Source organism: Ischnura elegans, chromosome 10, assembly GCF_921293095.1.
Source record: "Ischnura elegans chromosome 10, ioIscEleg1.1, whole genome shotgun sequence".
Classification (NCBI taxonomy): Eukaryota; Metazoa; Arthropoda; class Insecta; order Odonata; family Coenagrionidae; genus Ischnura; species Ischnura elegans.
In genome coordinates, this window is record NC_060255.1 from 108,500,082 (window position 1) to 108,518,611 (window position 18,530).

At 37.6% G+C, this 18,530-nt stretch overlaps 1 protein-coding gene across 1 annotated transcript in view; it reads left to right on the plus strand.

Annotated features, from left to right (window-relative positions):
* The window catches only part of LOC124166526 (sodium channel protein para-like), a 274,676-nt gene that overhangs the window by 171,266 nt on the left and 84,880 nt on the right, over positions 1 to 18,530 (plus strand). The window contains exons 14-16 of the mRNA XM_046544070.1: positions 6,800 to 6,973; positions 10,021 to 10,183; positions 18,150 to 18,337. Coding sequence (XP_046400026.1) covers positions 6,800 to 6,973; positions 10,021 to 10,183; positions 18,150 to 18,337 — 525 coding nt within the window. The remainder of the gene's footprint in view (positions 1 to 6,799; positions 6,974 to 10,020; positions 10,184 to 18,149; positions 18,338 to 18,530) is intronic.

An 18,530-nucleotide genomic window follows, 5' to 3' on the forward strand; every position in this document is an offset into this window, starting at 1 on the left:
GTTTTCATTGTTTTCCGCGAGTTCCTATTCACTCTTTCGACCGTAGAAGCTAAACACTTACTTTTAAAGAATGTTCAATGATTGATTGTTGTAGTCGAATAAACAATTAGTAAACTGAAATATGACCAGACCCCATGGAGCTTCGATAGGATGTTATACTAATGCTTAAAGTTCAGTGTTCTACCTTTTCTGCGACGATAGATAGTTTGAAACGACGGAGGTAACACCTGAACAAATATTTCACCAAAGAAAATTGCGACCACGAGAACAACTGGACTATTATTTTACCACAAAAACTAATACCCGATATTAGGTTGTTGTGAAACTACCATGTTTTTCTTTGTTCCGGGGGCGGTGCGATCCCTGAGGGTTCCTCCCGTAGCCCCCTGCTCATGACATCCCCAAACCTATTGAACCAGTGCGGTGGGGGCAAGATTTGCGCGAGGACATGTCCTCTCTTGGTCACCTCGGTCTCCCTTAAAAAATTCAAGGATTTACGAAGCTTGAGGCCGTCAAATGTCGGGCACAACACGTGATAATTCATTTTGCTGTTCTGCTGTGGGTAATTAATGCCTATATCACAACCAGGATCCATGTGACACTTCAAATAACAAGATGAGCAAAAATTGTCGGAAAACTCTGGAAGAATGCACTTTTCAATCAAAAGTTTCCAACAAGAAGTTTGTATTTTTTTCCGTAGAATACGATCCTGCAATAAAAACATATTGGTTTCCATTTAAGAAATGGAAGTTACTCCTTATTTGACCTTGAAAATCGACTTCAAGGTCATTTTTAAGGTCACCATCGTATGTCCCCCTATAAACCCTATAACTTTTGTCTGAAACATTTTTCCTCATTTTGCTCAGATTTTGATATATTCGGGGTGGGAACTTCATCTACATCTACATAATACCCCGCAAGCCGCCTGAAAGGCGTGTGGCAGGGGGTGTTAGGACACCAGCCGTTTACAGCAAAAAAAAATGAAGTGCTCGAACAAAGTTGGGACTAGCGTTTATGGCTCGGGGGAAAAACAAATTCCCATATCTATCCGTTCGACAAAACATCTCTCTCAATTTATATCTTCTATCGGACCTGGAAATATAGCCTAGTGCGAAGCCTCCGAGTCTCCAGCGGCTCCCAGCCTAATTCACTTAACATCTGAGTAACACTGTCTGTACACCCATAGCAGTTTTTGACGAAACGCGCAGCCTTCCTTTGTATTTTATTCAGTTCGCGGATTAAGTCTTTCTGCACCGGATCCCATATGCTCGCTGCATATTCAAGGTGCGGTCGGACGAGAGCGAAATAGCACCTTTCTTTTACTTTCTCATCTGAAAATCTTCCCACAATACACTTGATGAATCCTAATTTCTTCAGGGCTATTCCACAAATATTCCTTAATATGTGTTCCCCATGTGAGGTTCGAGGTTATCGTAACTCCCAGGTACTTCACTTTGTCTGTTGCCTTTATGTTAATACCATCCACTGCATAAACTTAAAAATGGAACACCCTGTATAGTCGTAATCAGGAGGAAAATAAGCAATCATCATTCATGTGCCACACATTTTTCATTAAACTGCAATTCTTCTTGGATAGATTATAAGATTATAATAGTTTTTGGCGTGAGGCCCTCACAATGAGAACTTCAAACCACTGCGAAGACAGCGAGGCTTTGAGACAGCAACTAAACCACTTGGATAGCCATATTTTCTGAGATGCAATTTAAAAAAATAGAAATTTTGAAAAACTCTGGGAAACCTCCTGTTATTTAGATATCCAGATTATCCATCCAGAATATCAAGCATATGGCTTTCTTCAATTTGGCCTTTAGTCTCATTAAAATAATAAGTTTTTGGTGAGAAAAAAAATCATTCCCTGAAAGAAAAATTCATTATTTTTTAATATTGTGTTCCTTAAACCATTTAAGTAAGTAGACCTGCCATTCGGGCGGAACGCTGTGGCCAACATCGCACGGCGGGGAAGTTAGTGGGATGAGGGAGCGTGACGTCACGGTTGGGACTGCAGACGATATTCCGTATGCGCGCTTGAGATATTTTAACGCTCATCCGCTGCAAAGTCGCTGAAAAGTGACGATATTGGGCATGCAAAATGATTATACACTTAATAAATATATTTTTACGATGAACTAAGGCATTTTATAGCCTTGACCGTGCGAAAAAAGCTAAATAAATCAAGATAAAGCGAGAAGCGATCCTATTAAATAAATTGATTTAGAATGTCATATGTAAACATGGGCGTACCCAGCGAAGGGCAGGGGGAGCAGCTGTTCCCTAGAAGCAAAAATCGCAAAATCGGTACTGAATTGAAACGAAAGTATTCAACAAATTTTCTTCAAACCAACGAAAAATGATATGTATTAGTATAAGTTAAGTAACTGAAATAAAACTATTTTTTCAAGGAAATAATCTCATTAACTAATAAAGCGCTGTTATAATGTTCTTATAATGTTGAATTCATTCATCTTTTCCATGCTAAAATGTCACAACTTGGCTTGCCCCCCCCTCCTAGACCATGGCTTCCCTCCCCCTAGACCATGGCTTCACCACCTCTAGGTAAAAAGAAGGGGTTTTGGCAAGTATCACGTAATTTTTTCCGCAAAAACCAGTTTATTGCGATCTCGATAATCTTCAATAAAAATAATCAAACAAATCGTTTTATTTATAAACCCAAAAAAATGAAGCCTAGATTAACGTATTTACACTGAAAATACGCATTTTGAAAAATCCTTCGTGAGATTAGAAAGAAGGCGTGGAGCAAAATCCCACGATATCTCACAAAGGATGAAGGGAGGGGTCCATAAAAAGGCAAAATTATTTTAGAAATATTACTTATTACTAATAGATTAACCTAACGGTGACATTCCTAGAAAATGAATATTAAGACTGTCCCAATGGTTGTGTGTCATTTTCCTGTAATTTTAGTAACTTTGCATCGAGCAATATTAATGAAAATTGGCATGCTTATATGGGGAAAGGTCCTAAGTTTTGTTGAATTTAAGCAAAATTTTACAATTTTGACCTTTTGACCTCACAATGTGGGTCCAAACCAAAAATTTTAATTTGCCTTATGGTTTTAATGTAAAAAATCGAGATTGAAAAATGTCTGAATTTCATTGACCAAAATGTCAATTCTTGGGTTTTCGAACACAAGAAACCCGAAAAAAACACTTTCATTTACGAAAATTCAACCGTAGACCCAGTAAGGTCACCGTCAAGGTCATAAGGGTGGCAAAAAGAATAGCATACCAACAAAGTGTCGATCCATGGATTTTATAGGGCACCCAAGTCATTGGTATTGTCCAAATACCCGTATTATTCACTAATTGACCTCCAAGGTTAATACGGAGGTCAAAGGCCATAGAGGTAAACGTCCAGCCATCGTGACACCCAGGTTTCGAACCATATGTTTTGAAGGGTGCCAAAGTCGATTTTTCACTTAATAGGTCCGTATTGTTGATTTTTTAACCACCGAGGTCTCAATGGGGGTCAAAGGTCATAGAGTTAAATGTCTGGCCATCATGACAACCAACGTGTCAAACCATAGGTTTTGAAGGGTGCCAAAGTCGGTTACGCAGTTCATTCATCCGTACAACAATTTATTTTGACCTCCGAAAGTCATGGGGGTCAAAGATCATAGAGATTTTAGTCGAGCGCTTTGACTTTCTGACCGCTTTTGATTCAGATATTTTAAACTTCATTCGCTACTTCGATTACCAAAATTTTATTACCCTCAATAACTTCAATAGCATTTTAAAAAAAGGTGATTGATTGTTTTTAAACTCTAGCTAAATTTGAGGATTCTTTTTCAAAACTCTCTTCTACAATTCTAGGACATTAAGCCTGATATAGAAAGTAGGAATTCATGGTGTGGTATAATTTAAAAATTCTATCTACAGCTGACGAAAGAGGTAACTAGCGCGTTTTACAGTAACCAAGTATTTTCTTATACATGCGACTTCCGCAGTTTCACAAAATTCTTTCAGCATTTGAAGACGCACAGTGTAATGTAGAAATAAAAATATATTTAAATGACAATATTTTCCACATCTGCGGGCAACAAAATAGCAGCTGTTTGAATGGCGTTATGTATCATGTGCGCTGCAAAACCGATTTGATAACTTGTGATGTACAGGCCTTAGATCTGAAGGAATGACTATGAAAAATAGCATGGAAAGACATCCTTCTGCTAATGCGAGTTTCTTTTCTTCGTCTCCATAAATTGTTTTTGCTAAAAATTTCTGTATTTTGGAGGAAGATGCAGCAGTATTTAAATATCTTTTATGCTCTTGCGTCTCCAAGTGCTTCGAAATATCATACTGCCGTGAAAAATAGAAAATTATCCGTTACATTTCACACATTTGACAGAGTAATCACTTCTGGATTTAATAAAATGAGATTCACTTCTTAGATGATCTTTGAATCCGCATCCTCTTTTCTTACGTATTGTGACAAGAACATAAAAAATTAAATTATGTCGTAAATTGTTTAAAAAAATTTAATTGAAAACTCTGTAAGTACATACGTACAACATTACATGAAAATATTTAATAGTTTAGAAAAAGTTGACACACGATATAAATTGCGTAATTTTTTACATGTTTCTGGCAGAAAATTTTATTAAGCTGCATTTTCTCGTTCTCTCATATTGTGTGCAACTGTAAATGAATATTGCGTCATTGATAGCTTTTCCCCACTAACTTTATTTCACGTTAATGACGGAGTTGGCTGAATAAAAGCTCACTTTTAATTAGCTTCGTGCTTTGGAAATACTCTTCGATGTTTCCAGCGAAGTAAATATTCAAATGATGATATTTTCACGTTATTTTATTGAGATATGAGAGAATGAAAGTATGTTTCCGTGCGTGAAAGATTGAGTGTATGTGCGTGAGAATGTATCTAAGAATATAGTAATTTACTGGTATTTTTGTGTGTGTTATTTGCTCGTAATCCTAGACCGTCCTAGACACTCCTATGTGTATTAACTGTGACAGTGAAACCACCAGATTCATCGATCAACGTAATATATAAAAGGCAGAAGATATAATGATTATAGGTAGGTATACGACGCATTCTTTGGGCCCTTAGATCGCAGTATAACATAATGAATCAATTTAAGTAGTCAGTTTAGTAATGTAGCGTTGAGATGCCGTACTTTTCCGAATCCACGCGATCGGTCAACTCTGGGAATAATATCACACATTTAGATTGGCAATGCTCGAGATGCAACTCTCAGACTATATTAATGTTTACCGATTTTGTATCTAATAACGTAAGAATACGTGGAAGAGTTCATGAATATCGCAGTGAATTGAATGAAACTTCATCGAGAATTTACCGCGTATTTCTCCGCAGAGAATTTCACCGCGCCGATCGCAATCTCTGAAGCACTAAGGCAAAGGTTCGACTTACGTAAATTTCGACTTACGCAGAGTCTGCCGGAACGCATCCCTTACGTAACTCGGGAGATGCCTGTATTAAATATAATTGATTGTTATAAGGCAAATTTATTTTTTAAATTATTTTAATCCAATCCTCTCTTTCTTTCTAATTATAAATATGTTAATAGGTATTACTTATTCCCAGAATTTTTCCGTAGCGTACGTAAATCCTAGGTGTCACTTGCAAAGCCGGCGCTAGACCTTTTTCCACCATTGCAAAATATATAACACGAGAGTTGTCTGCTAAGTAAAAAATTATGCATTTATGAAATAACTAAATTACTTACCTAAATAATATGAATGCTGATTTGTTGACATCCTTTTTTAATAGCGCGCAGTTCAATTTGCATCGCATAATTGACCGTTTAAAAATTACTATATGCAAAGGAGTGCCGTGTTACTTCGTGGACGACCGGCAAATTCTTTACACCATGACCTTTTTCCTCTCCAAAATTCCCCCCGTTTACAACTTTTGTGCTAGATTTTATGTTTTTATAACGATGTTCCGAATGATGCTAGATCGCTAACGAGATAAGAAAAAAATCTGCGGAAGTTTACAAAGGGCTTTGTCTTCATTTTACTGCCACAATATTTTTTCGTCGCTGCCAATGCCGAAAAATGCCACTGTTCATTAATTGTAAGTTCACCAATCCAACCAATGCTGAGAGAATACTTCTCGTACATAACGCAATAAATATTAGTACTTTTGATTGAAAAATCGCGAAGAAAATGGTCAGAATAACGCAGTGATACGGTGAATCCCCATTCGTAGCCATGCGCTACGATGATGAGCGTCCCAACCGTTACGTCACGCCGCTTTAAAAGTGGGTGGGGAAGGAAGGGAGCGGAGGGGAGATGTTGGCCAAACGGCGAGACATGGGTAGGGGTGGGGAATGGCGGGTCTAGTTCTTATATGGTCTAAGTTGTGTTCCCATGATTGAGGTTTAAAAATCTGAAAGTACCTTCAGAAATGAGGTCATGATGAATTGAGAGGAATGATGAGAATGAAGTGTGATTGATAAGTCATTATAATAAAATTAAAATTCACGATAGCTTGCGACAATGGCACAAAATTCACTTGGTTTATTGTAAATGAGTGCTTCGATGCATTTTTGCAAGAAACTTTGACCGGACAACTGAGTTTGAGAAAAACTCTCATAGATTGAAACTTTTGAGTTGATTTCATGAAAAAAAAAATCATCCACCATTCTTAAGTTTAACTCAACACAATATCGACATTACATCCAAACGCACAATAGATGTTTATCGGAGTCCATGCTCCCATATCTTAAAATGTTATGTTAAAATTTGATTTTTCTCATGAATTTATTTTATTTCAGGTCTTCACATTAATATTCATCATTGAAGCAATACTGAAGATAATCGCTATGAGTCCTAAGTACTATTTTAAAAATAGCTGGAACAGATTTGATTTCACAATTGTTGCTATGTCTTTGGTGGAATTGGGATTGGAAGGCGTCCAAGGTCTCTCCGTTTTAAGGTCCTTCAGATTGGTAAGATATATATAACTTTTGTTAATCCTATGAATTTGTAAAAGTTACATATAAAGTAGACTTAGGTGATACAAAAACATTCCACAAAAATAAATACAGCAGACTCCCGATTATCCGGCTACAGTACATCCATGTTATGCATTATCCATTGTGCATGATTTTCACTCTCGCTCTATATTTTTGCGATCTTTATAAAAAAATAAAATTGGACGCAAAATCATCAGAATTACTTCATTTATGCTAGGATACACCAATCCAATATTATATCCCTCAGAATCCCCTTCATAAAACAGAAGCGATCGTGCACTAGCTGCATTCACAGGAGCACCGTGTTCCTGTTTTCCAAGCATCGCAGTGGACGACCAAGCTCCGTGATCACAGATACATGTCCCACACCAGTCGAAATCCAGTCAACTTGTGCAAGACGCAACTAAGTGGCGTGGTGCCTGACAGCGTAGTGTCCGATGTCTAGCAGTGGTTTTGAAGCATTAGTGCAAACCGCTTTTCTGTTTCTGAGATCACACAGTCACGGATATGTGGTTTTCAAAACCAGGCCTTACATGGAGCACTAATAATAACATGACAACCATGTTATCGCCGCTAACAAGATCGCAAACTGGCAAAGAAAGCTCTCAATGAGCCCTGGAAGCTCTCTGAAATAACAATATAACAGCATAAATAATAATATATTGTTTGTTCTACATAAATTATTAACATTACAAGACATTAAAGTGAAAGTTAGGGTTATCTGTGTTTTCCAATTATTGGTGCCTTCCCTCCCCATCATTAGCCCAGATAATCGGGAGTGTACTGTACATGAAAATGAATAGTCAGGCAGATATTCACTCAGAGCGCAGTATTTATTTTTGTGCAGGAATACTAAAAACTTCCTTATAATTGAAGCCATCACTTCAAATGGTGAGGAAGTTTATTGTAAATTTGGAGACCCATTTGTATTGGGCCAAACTTTGAAGTGTTTATCATTACTGGATTGTAGAGAAGGCTTTGCATATTTCTAGTTTTGTATCATTGGACATTAGAATTAGCAATAATCATGTCCAAATTTTTATGCATAAAAAATTAACCCTTTTGTGCCGGAACCCAGGCAAAGTAAATGCTTCTCCTGAGTGAAAATCTCAGAAACTTCTCTGCCAGGAGCTCTCAGGAGGAGTAGAATGGCATGGGAATATCCCTGGCCCACCCTCATGACCCAACTAAGCAGGATGCCAGAATATCCCTCATCCATTAGTCTCGACCCTTCAATGCATTAGCGGCCATTCTGGCCACATGAATAGGCAGCAAAAGCACTGCATTCATAATTTTATTTAAGCAAAAATTCGTTTTACTTATCATTGATTTCGGTTTAAATGTTTACGTGCTTGTTTTTCGGAACAATAGATCTTAGAAAACAAAATTCTAGCATTAATATTAACTGATATAAGAATTTCCTATTGCTTTTGCAAATTATACTCCCTCATATGTATTAAAACCAGTGATGGGTCGATTCCAAAATTTTAACGATTCTGATCCCGATTCTGACATTTCGATTCTAATTCTACCAATACCGATTCCATCAATTCTTACGCTATAGGCTCCAAGAAAAATATCACTTAATTCCAGGCAACAAGACAAGCACTTAAACAATTATTACTTTGTGAAAGAATCAGTTGACAAAAGCATCTTTCATATCATCATTAGGTAACTAAAATATAATAGCTAAATTTCAAAACAGAACATACCTGAAAAGTGGTTTTACCTCATAGGTATTACTTTAGAATATTAGCACTCATGCTTAAATTTAAAATAAAAGTATCTCCTTTAATGTATATCTTTTATTGTAAATATCTTATTATTATCAATAATGTCTCACAAATTTAATCCCCTTTCACATATTTTAAATTTTTGCTCAGAAAGCAAAGCATCTTCGCTACTACTTTCAGCCTAGGTTAGGAGATGCAAGTCTTCTAGTATTTTCCAGGGAATGAATTTGGTGGTGCATTCATCTCTGATAAATAAGCTTCCACTCCAGCTTCTACAGTGTTTGCTATGGTGACTTTGGGTACTTCCCTAAATGCATCACTGTATCTTGACCATATACCTGTCACAGGCTCCCTAGTCTGCATTTGCTCCTCCGGTAGTGGTGTGCCACTTAGAATCTATATTTATTGTGTTTTGTTATTAAGATTACGTGGCACAAAAATTCAAATGACTGTTGGAAACGCGGTCGTATATAAATTTGTGGTTTGAAGTTCTACTAGAATCGAATCGATTTTTCACCTTGGCAAGTACTCATTTTCGATTCCGGTTCTTGGCCAAGAATCGAGGAATCAAAGAAGTGAGGAATCGAACCGACCCATCCCTTATTAAAACCTTGTTTCCCATCCTAGCAAAATTTTCATACAAACAAAATTTTAGTTCTCATTTATATGAGAAAAATACAGATATACATACCACGCACAAAAAGAAAGGCAATAAGAAAAAACCACAGTCGAGATAGAATCCAAAAGACAATTTTCTGATTACAAGTATGTATAAAATTATGAATATATAGTACCATTCTGTGGTTTTGAATTGTAAAAAGAACTCAATTAGTTTAAAAGTTTGACTGAAAATTGTAAGGACTTACTAAGTGTAAACCAAATTATAATTCGTTCCAAAATAGAATTAGTCTACAGCCAATTTAATGCACCTGAGTAGTGTAAAATGAGTCGAAGGCTTGAGTTCAGGTGAAAGAGTGGGCCTAATCCCTCACTAAGCTGGGTCGCTCGGACGGAGACATGCCCATGTGAACTGCTTGGGAAGCAGTCACGTCCCATCCCCCTGTTGGATATAGCTGAAAATCGTTCTTTTGCCAAGGAAAACCTTAGCAGCTATACAACACATTTGCTTCCTTTGCCAAGGATAATCTGCATCGGCTATAGCTGATGATAGGTAGGCACAAAAGGGTTAACACTGATAATAAATAGACACATGGTAATAAGTGAGTCATATGATGTATTGAAACAACTGAATTCATTTTTCTAATCAGCTAATTTATTTGTCAACAGCTTCGAATTTTAAGGCTAGCAAAATGGTGGCCTAGCATGAACGCATTCATGGCAAGCATGGGCAGAACTTCAAAAGCCTTAAAAAATTTAACCTTCGTTCTTGCTCTCTTTTTCCTCGTCTTTGCTGGATTGGGAATGCACATGTTTGGAAGGAACTACATTGGTGAGTTAGTAAAAAAGACTATTTTCTCAAACAGTGGCATGCAAAATAATTCAATTCTATCTCTCCCATCAAAATTTCCTCTCTAGTTCCCTAATAAAATCTGATCTGAAATATGCAGGTCAGTTCAGTTATCCCCTAATCAGTTCCTTAAAAGTAGCAATTACTTTCATCCTGAGTCAAGTAATTAAAAAGTTTAGGAGCAAATTGGCATAAGTGAATATGTCAGAAGTAAGGAAAACTGAATGTAAGTGTGTAAGGGCTGTAAGTTTACACCCATGCCTTGCTTAGCACATTTTCAATATGGCACAAATTCGTTCCTCCGTGAAAAAGTTATTTGTGCAAAAGCTGTGGCTTTATTTGAACCTGTCAAAGAAGTCGCGGCTGGTAATCATTCCAAGATATCTAGTGAAAGCTCCCTTTGGCTCCAGAACTTTAAATGGGAGCAGGTATTTTCAGTGCTGTGATGTCAGGTGAGTCTGCAAATGTTGATAACGTATTTTATAATGACCTCCAAGCTGTGATTGGAAGTGGGTCCTTACTCCCTCATCTAGTTTTTAATGTTGACGAGACGAGATTGTTTTAGAAAAGAATGAAATCATTTTCAGGGAAGAAAAACCTGGGTAAGCATTAGCTGCTAATGCCTCGGGGGACTTCAAATTAAAGCCAGTTGTAATTTATCATTCAAAAACTCCGGGAGAAATGGAATGGTATTCAAATGAGCAACGGAAGGGCCTGCATGACACAATGATTGTTTTTAGACTGCAGTAAAACTTTGATTTTACATCCTACATACATTTAAGTCCGGCCGGAAAGTACATAGTTTGAAAATTGGTCAACTGCTGGCAATGCATTACCATCCCCTAAGATAGCATGCATTTTTTCCTAGGTGTTAGCCCACCCGCACCAAAGGAGAGAATATTAAAAGCATGTACATTTTTATTCAACAAGAAAAATAGTCTTTGAACGCGTGCCTTCTATAATGAAAGATATTTCAACTATAAATATTAATATAAAAAAGGTTTTCTGAGGCTATTATGTACTAGGAATATATACAGTTTATAGGCAATTTGATACTCAAAACCTATGCTACCAGGAATGCATCCATTCCTTCCCAATATTAAAGTGGTCTCTAATAGCACAAAGTTGATTAGTGCAAAGACCCCAAAGAACACATCCCTTGCACTAAGCGAGGCATGGAGGTATAGGCCTATAAAAGATATGTGAGAAGTAGTATTTTATAATTACCAGTGGTATGTGTTCTTTATATTGTTTCTGCCAGAAAAATCTATTTATTTATTTACCTTGATCCCTACTTTTGCTTTATTCACAACAAACCTCTTACAGTGCAACCTCGATAAAACGACACCCCACGGGGCTCAAATAAACACTCGCTATAGCGAATTGTCGCTTAACTGGAGGTGGAGCAAATAATAGCCAATGTACCTATTGTAAACTTTTACACAGGGACAGTAGTGGTGCGGCGACAAGGAAATTTATTCCGATCAACGTAACCATAAATTCAGACTGTTTTAATCTTTTTATTGTGGTGTAAAAACTTATTGCAATACAAAACTAACTTCAATCCACAGTGATACACAGATATATCTCTCAACCTAGTGGCCAACCTTCTAAGTTTCCACACCAAGTTACATGGTGGCCAACCCTGAAGATTCACACAGATTAAAGATCTACAACACCTCCCCTTTTAGGAGTAAAAAGAACGTAAAAATTGAAAGTTTACAAATCAAGACGCCTTGGAGGTTTAACCATACGGCCACTCCTTGTAGTTGTTATAGGTAGGCCAGCAGGATGTACAATAGGGTTGGGTACACCTGGTTGATTCACATGACCACTCCCAGCTGTAGACATAGGTGGATGAACAGGATATGTATCAGATCTTAGTACAAAATTTTGATTCTCTGACTCTACAGCATTATGGATTGGTGCATTCACATCTGGTAGTAATGTTGCATAAGATGAGGGACATGCTACCATTCTTTTTTTTAAATTATGACATTACGCCTCACTACATTTCCCACTGAATTTCTCACCAAATACGAACAAGGACTTGTATGTCTATTTACAATGACACCATGCTCCCAATTGTCACACTTGCTTGTTTTAATGAGTACCTTTTCACCCATCTGAAAAGTAACTTCCTTCCGTCTGGAGGTTTTATCATATGTAGTTGGATTTCATTTGGTTCGACTTTGATTGTAATGCTTTTACAATATCCTGTGGTCTGATGACTTTGGGCTTAAGCGTGTTGTACGTAACTGGCATCTTTGTGCGTAGTAAACGATTAACCAGCAACTGAGATGGGGACCAGTCTAGTCCAGGCAGAGGAGTGTTTCGATATTCACGCAAAAGGTTTCTAAAATCGGATTTTTCTTCCTGACTCATTTCTAGAATCATTTTACTAAGCTTCACCCATATTTCCGCAAGTCCATTAAAGCGTGGATAGTGAAGACTACTTGTTCTCAGCTCTATTTCATTACTTTTATAGTACTGCCTACACTCCTAGGACCCAAATGGCATGTTGTCTGCCAGGAGAACTCGAGGAAACCCATGAGTACTGAACACAGTCTGCATAGCATCTATGACAGCTGGTGCTGTTTTGGACTTAAGTTTGCAAATATCAACCCACTTAGACTACTTGTCTATGAGGACAAGATAACATTTACCAGAATAGTCAAATATATCTGCACCCACTTTTTCATATGGAAGATTTGCCAAAGAGTGGGGTTGCAATGGTTGCTTAAAATTGGCTGGGCGAAACTTCTCACAAATACCACATGATTTTATGTAATCTATAATGCTAGATGACATGCCTGGCCAATAAAATAACCCTCTACCTCTAGCCTTAGTTTTAGTTTCTCCACAGTGACCCTCATGTAGCAACTTAAGGACATACGATCTCAAAGCACCTGGAACTACTACTTTTTCCCCTAGAAAAATTAAACCCTCTTCAAAACAAAGATCATTTTTTAGCTTATAATATGGTTTACACTCATCAGATAACTTTTTATAAACTGGCCAGGCTGACTTACAAAATTGACTTATTTTACTCAAGACCATATCTTTGCTAGTTTCCAATGAGGAACTTTCATGGGTCGTAGATTGCTCTAAAAACTATTTTGAATAGGTCAAATGGATACATTAGCTCGCAAAAATACCTTCAGTTTCTCCATTCAACATCAAAAGAAATAAAAAAATTGCATTTAAAATCGAGAAAAATTTCTCTGAGCCGACCACTGCGCGAAGACACCCGAGCGTTGCCGAGGCCAGGCGTGACGTCATAGGTGCCTAAACAACCGCAGGGAGTTGGAAAATACGCTAAGCGCTTGGTGTAAAATTTGTTTTGAGGGAGTATTTAGCCGCTCATCATCACTTTATTTTGTTCTGTTATTCTTGGGCAAGTTTTCCTATTGCTATTGTGCCTAGATTATTACTTGGGATATTAATAACGCGGCATCGGGATGATGAAGTACAAGCGTTTCACTTCGTGTGTTTTAGTTATCAGAAAAATGGATGATAACGTTGCCACTCGTTCGAATAGTACACCTGAAATTCATCTACGTCTACATAATACCCCGCAAGCCGCCTTTAAGGCGTGTGGCATGGGATGTTAGGACACCAGCCTTTTTTTAGGACACCAAAAATTGATGCCATGACCCTCATGGAATTTGCTAAGACAAATTATTGCTATACGTTGGCGGCAAATCGAGTTGTAAAAGAAACTTGTAATACTGGAGGATAACGATCGTAAGCTGTGCTGTTGAATTTGGCAACGCCCGATTAGCGGAGAAGGTAGTCCTATCCGTCCTACGGTACGAATTCACAGCAAAACAGTCTGCACACAATCCACATGTGATATCGCGATCGGTTCCGCTGCCAACACACACACAAGCTACAACCTATTTCAATAATATAGGTAAATCCATAAACAATATACTAGCATATACCATAAAAATATAGCGGGAAATAGGCAAATACTCTTATCAAAAACTGGATGTCACTGTCACATTCTTATATTCATCACATACAACTTACAATAACAGAACTCGTTATGATGAATACAACTATTTATTCACTGATTCACCCTTAAATTAGCCCACACAAGTGACACAGGTGACATTTCTCACTACTATTCGTTGAAATAATGGAATAACAAACTTCACACACAGTTTTTATTTCAATAGCGTGATCGTGAAATGTCATATCTACTGTGACAACGGAGATTAGCACGCCACTGACAACTTTTACACTACTGTTAGACATTTATCGATAGCGTAATAGCACTTTTTACAATTCAATCACGATGGAACACTGACAACTCTTGGCCGATATTTTTCAACCTTGTCAAACTTTGTGCATTTCAACCACTGACACTGTGATTATTAGCAGTAGTTTAACGGGAGACGTCACGTTGAAAATAACACTATTTTGGCACAAAAATGTTCCTAGAGATCTCCAATCAGCGAGCAAAAGTTGCATTGACTGGAATTCACCCCATAATACAAGCACAGACAGTCCTAAACGACGAATTCTCCGGTACCTACGAATAAACGGATGAAGTTATTGTATATAAAAGCTAAGCGGACATCAGTAAACATCAAAATCGTTCTAATTGCATACTTAAATGAATGATATACCGTCGATAACATCAACTTACAATTAACGTATCCCCCTTCCAATGGCCGTGGCTCAGACTCCTACAACGATGTTATTTAGGTATTATATAATTTTTGGTTTAACTGCACCAGTTTTATATTTTATGCCCGTACTCAGATATTAATATTATAAATAATGCAAAATATGAGGGCTTCCAAGCCTCTATCGTCGGATATTTATCTTTAAATATAAAATAATCAACACGTCTAACAAACGAAGCTTTCACAACTGCTGGCAACTATTACAAACAATCACAACAATAGCTTCGCGTGATGTTTAGGCACCTTTGACGTCATCGAGGCTTCGTCGGCAGTGGCTTGGGGGGTGAGGTAGTTTTTCCCGCGCTTTAAAATTCGTAATATTTATCATTAAATATCTCGCGAAGGAAAACTCAGATAAACATGCGGTTTTCTTTGTTGTATTCAGAAAATAATTTTCTGTCCGCCTGTGAAATAAAAAAAATTCATGCAAGTTCCCCATTGAAACTGAGACAGACGCTCTTTTGACATAGGCAGATGCTTGCTAATGGAATGGACTTTTTGTAAGCTTCCTTAACTTTGAGGTAAACTGGCTTATCTTCATTAGATGAATCAAAAGTTTCAAATAGAGCTCAACCCTGCGATCCCAACATATTTTTAAAGGAGAGCTATTTTCACTTTGTCCGTCGATCCATCTTTTCCCTTGGAGATAAGATAATTTTCAAAATCCCCCACAAATATAAGCCAATCTTTATAGGCGGTAGGGCTCTCTAAATCGACACTATCGGGCAGTTTAACAAGGTGAATACCCGCCATCTCTGCAGTTTCGGCAGTATCTAAACCACTTGAAGTACACGAACCTGTTACTATTAGTTCCGCACGTCAGAAGAGTCCTAGGTCACAGTTAATCAATTCCACAAGACTGCGCCATGTTTTAATCTTTTTATTGTGGTGTAAAAACTTATTGCAATACAAAACTAACTTCAATTCACAGTGATACACAGATATATCTCTCAACCTAGTGGCATTCACACAGATTAAAGATCTACAACACAGACGAAAGGCGATGTTTTTTGCATCACTAAATTTCCTTACTTAAAAAACAATTAACTATTCAAACAATCTATAAACGCCGTCCTGAATAAAAATCATGCACTGCATTGCTTTGTCAATCAATTAAAATGCCAATGTACAACCAACGAAGCCATTTTTCTATGTACTTAATTTGTGCATTACATGATCATTCTATTATTTTGGCATTTTCCACTGAAAATTCAAAAAATAACTGATAAAACTGTACTTATTTATACTTTTATTTCTTACTGTGGTTATTTAATGCCTTAAATAGTTCCATTGGTATATGTTAATTTTTACTGCACGTTAAGCGGCAGTGAAGTGAAATCACGTATTGCAATTGTTTATGCAGACGAAAATGGTGTAAGGTTGTAAAACGATCCTGCTTTGGAAGACTTTATCTACCATATGATGTAATGTCTTCATTATCTACGGTAAAAAGTTTGCTAAGCATGCAAAATGATGTGACTAAATTGCCGTTGTTAAAAAAGTCTCTTTTTGAATGTTACGCTCGTGACGTATTTGAAATAATAGACAATAGACAGAAGAAACAATAAGTTTACCACGGCACTGCAATGAAAACGGTTTGAATTAAAATTGGTAATAAAAGAAAAGATATTAACGTGATAATATTCGACGAAAAAATATCACGCAGGTGATGTCACTTAAATAAAACAAAAGCAAGGTGCAGAAACTGCGACAAATATAACTCACATGGGTTTTATATTCGGCAAAGAAACGCATCTGATAGACCCTAAGGCCAAAAAATCTTACGAGTTTGAATTTATTGATTTAAAATTCTCAATAATGACTGAGGAACATGAAAAAGGAATGCAGAATTTTTTAAATAAATAAACTGAAAGCGTAGCATCAACTCTTCACATATGCCATCTGTGGCGGTGCCGAATGCATGGCGCCAAACGAGAGTCAGTTGTTCTGAGTGTTCTTCCAGCGGCCACCAGGCTCGGCCGCCCGGGTGTCGGAAGAGAGCGCCACTACAACTCCAACCACTGACGCGAATAGTTCACCATTGTGAATAGTACATTGTGATCGTCACTATTACTTGTAACCGCAACAGAGAATAAATACATCCATCCGAAAAATTCACGCTGAGTATCATTGTATCGTACACCCTACACTATCGCTTAAGCGCACTACTTACCTCTAGCAGCATCATTGCAAGAAATATCTCGTACTGCATGGGTTTTGTCGGGGAGTAGGTTGTAAAAGAGTTCCATTTCGTCTATGTTATACCACGCGGGGAATACTTCTTAAGATACTTAGGATCGGAGTGTTTTCTTCCACGACATCGGGTAAACACCGCAGGCATTGCCAGCAATTATGACGGTAAATAACGCTGTGGTGCTTTGAATCAGTATAACCAACCTTCTGTACTCTTGACGTTCTCGATTCGCAATTTATCCCTGAAGTACTCTGCATTAGGCTTAGGCATAGCCACTTTCTATGACGTTCTCGCAGATTGAAGTGGGCAAAACCACCCGAACAAAGCTCCTTCTAACTCTTCGTGGTCAGCATTCCTTTGGCGCTTTTGTTTTTTTTATTGCGAAGAGTGAATATAGGAAGATAAATTAATTACGCCTCTCTCATATTACTCTATCATTTTTATTTTCTTGCTTAGACGTGTTTGGTGTTTTTGGCCATGGTGTCTGCCATCAAATGCTTTCTATTCACGCAACTCACGGACGTGCGGGTACGCTGCCGACTGCTTTCTGCCGCCCGAGGAACAAAAGAAGATCAAGAATTCGCGAATGTTAATTCCGCAATATTTTCACCAAAATGAACTGCTTATTTATCGAACGCCAGTTTACTGCATGAATTTGAGACAGTAGACTCCATTTTAACTTCATTTATAACAGATCGCAAGAAATTGCAGAGATTAGGGACTCTTGTAGAAGGTTCTCCATCGATGGAAACCCTTGCTATGGCGAGTGGAAGCTCCTAAACGGCCTCGTAAAAACGAATTTCTTAAACATGCTTATTATAGGGTCTATTGACGGTGCCTCGGCTAACTCTGGTAATAGCGGGGGTGTCGCAATAGCCCGTACTCGCTTTAACGAGGTTCCACTGTACTTACCTTTGGCTTGAATTTCAAATTTCTCTTCTTTTGAGAAGAGGAAAATCAAATTCAATTCAAATATTTTAAAATGAAATTTAATTCTAATATATTCCAGCAAAGGGTTTCCACCTGTTTAGCAAATATGTGGATATTTTTATTTCAGAAAATTATGACCTTTTCCCGGACTACGACCTGCCTCGTTGGAATTTCACTGACTTCATCCATTCCTTCATGGTTGTGTTCCGTGCAGTTTGTGGGGAATGGATTGAGTCTATGTGGGATTGCATGCTCGTGGGAGACGCCACGTGCATCCCATTTTTCCTTGCCATTGTCATAATTGGCAACTTAATTGTGAGTATGATAATTTCCCTTTTCTTTTCTTGCCTTGGTTGCATTTCTAAGCATAGGTACATATATCCTACGCGGGGCACAGTTAATCCATAATGTAGCTAAGGCCAGTAAATAGAAAAGTCACCTATAAACTATCTGTACGGAACGCTTAGCATGTGTTTCCAAAACCCAAACTTCAAAGGTGGCATTCGCA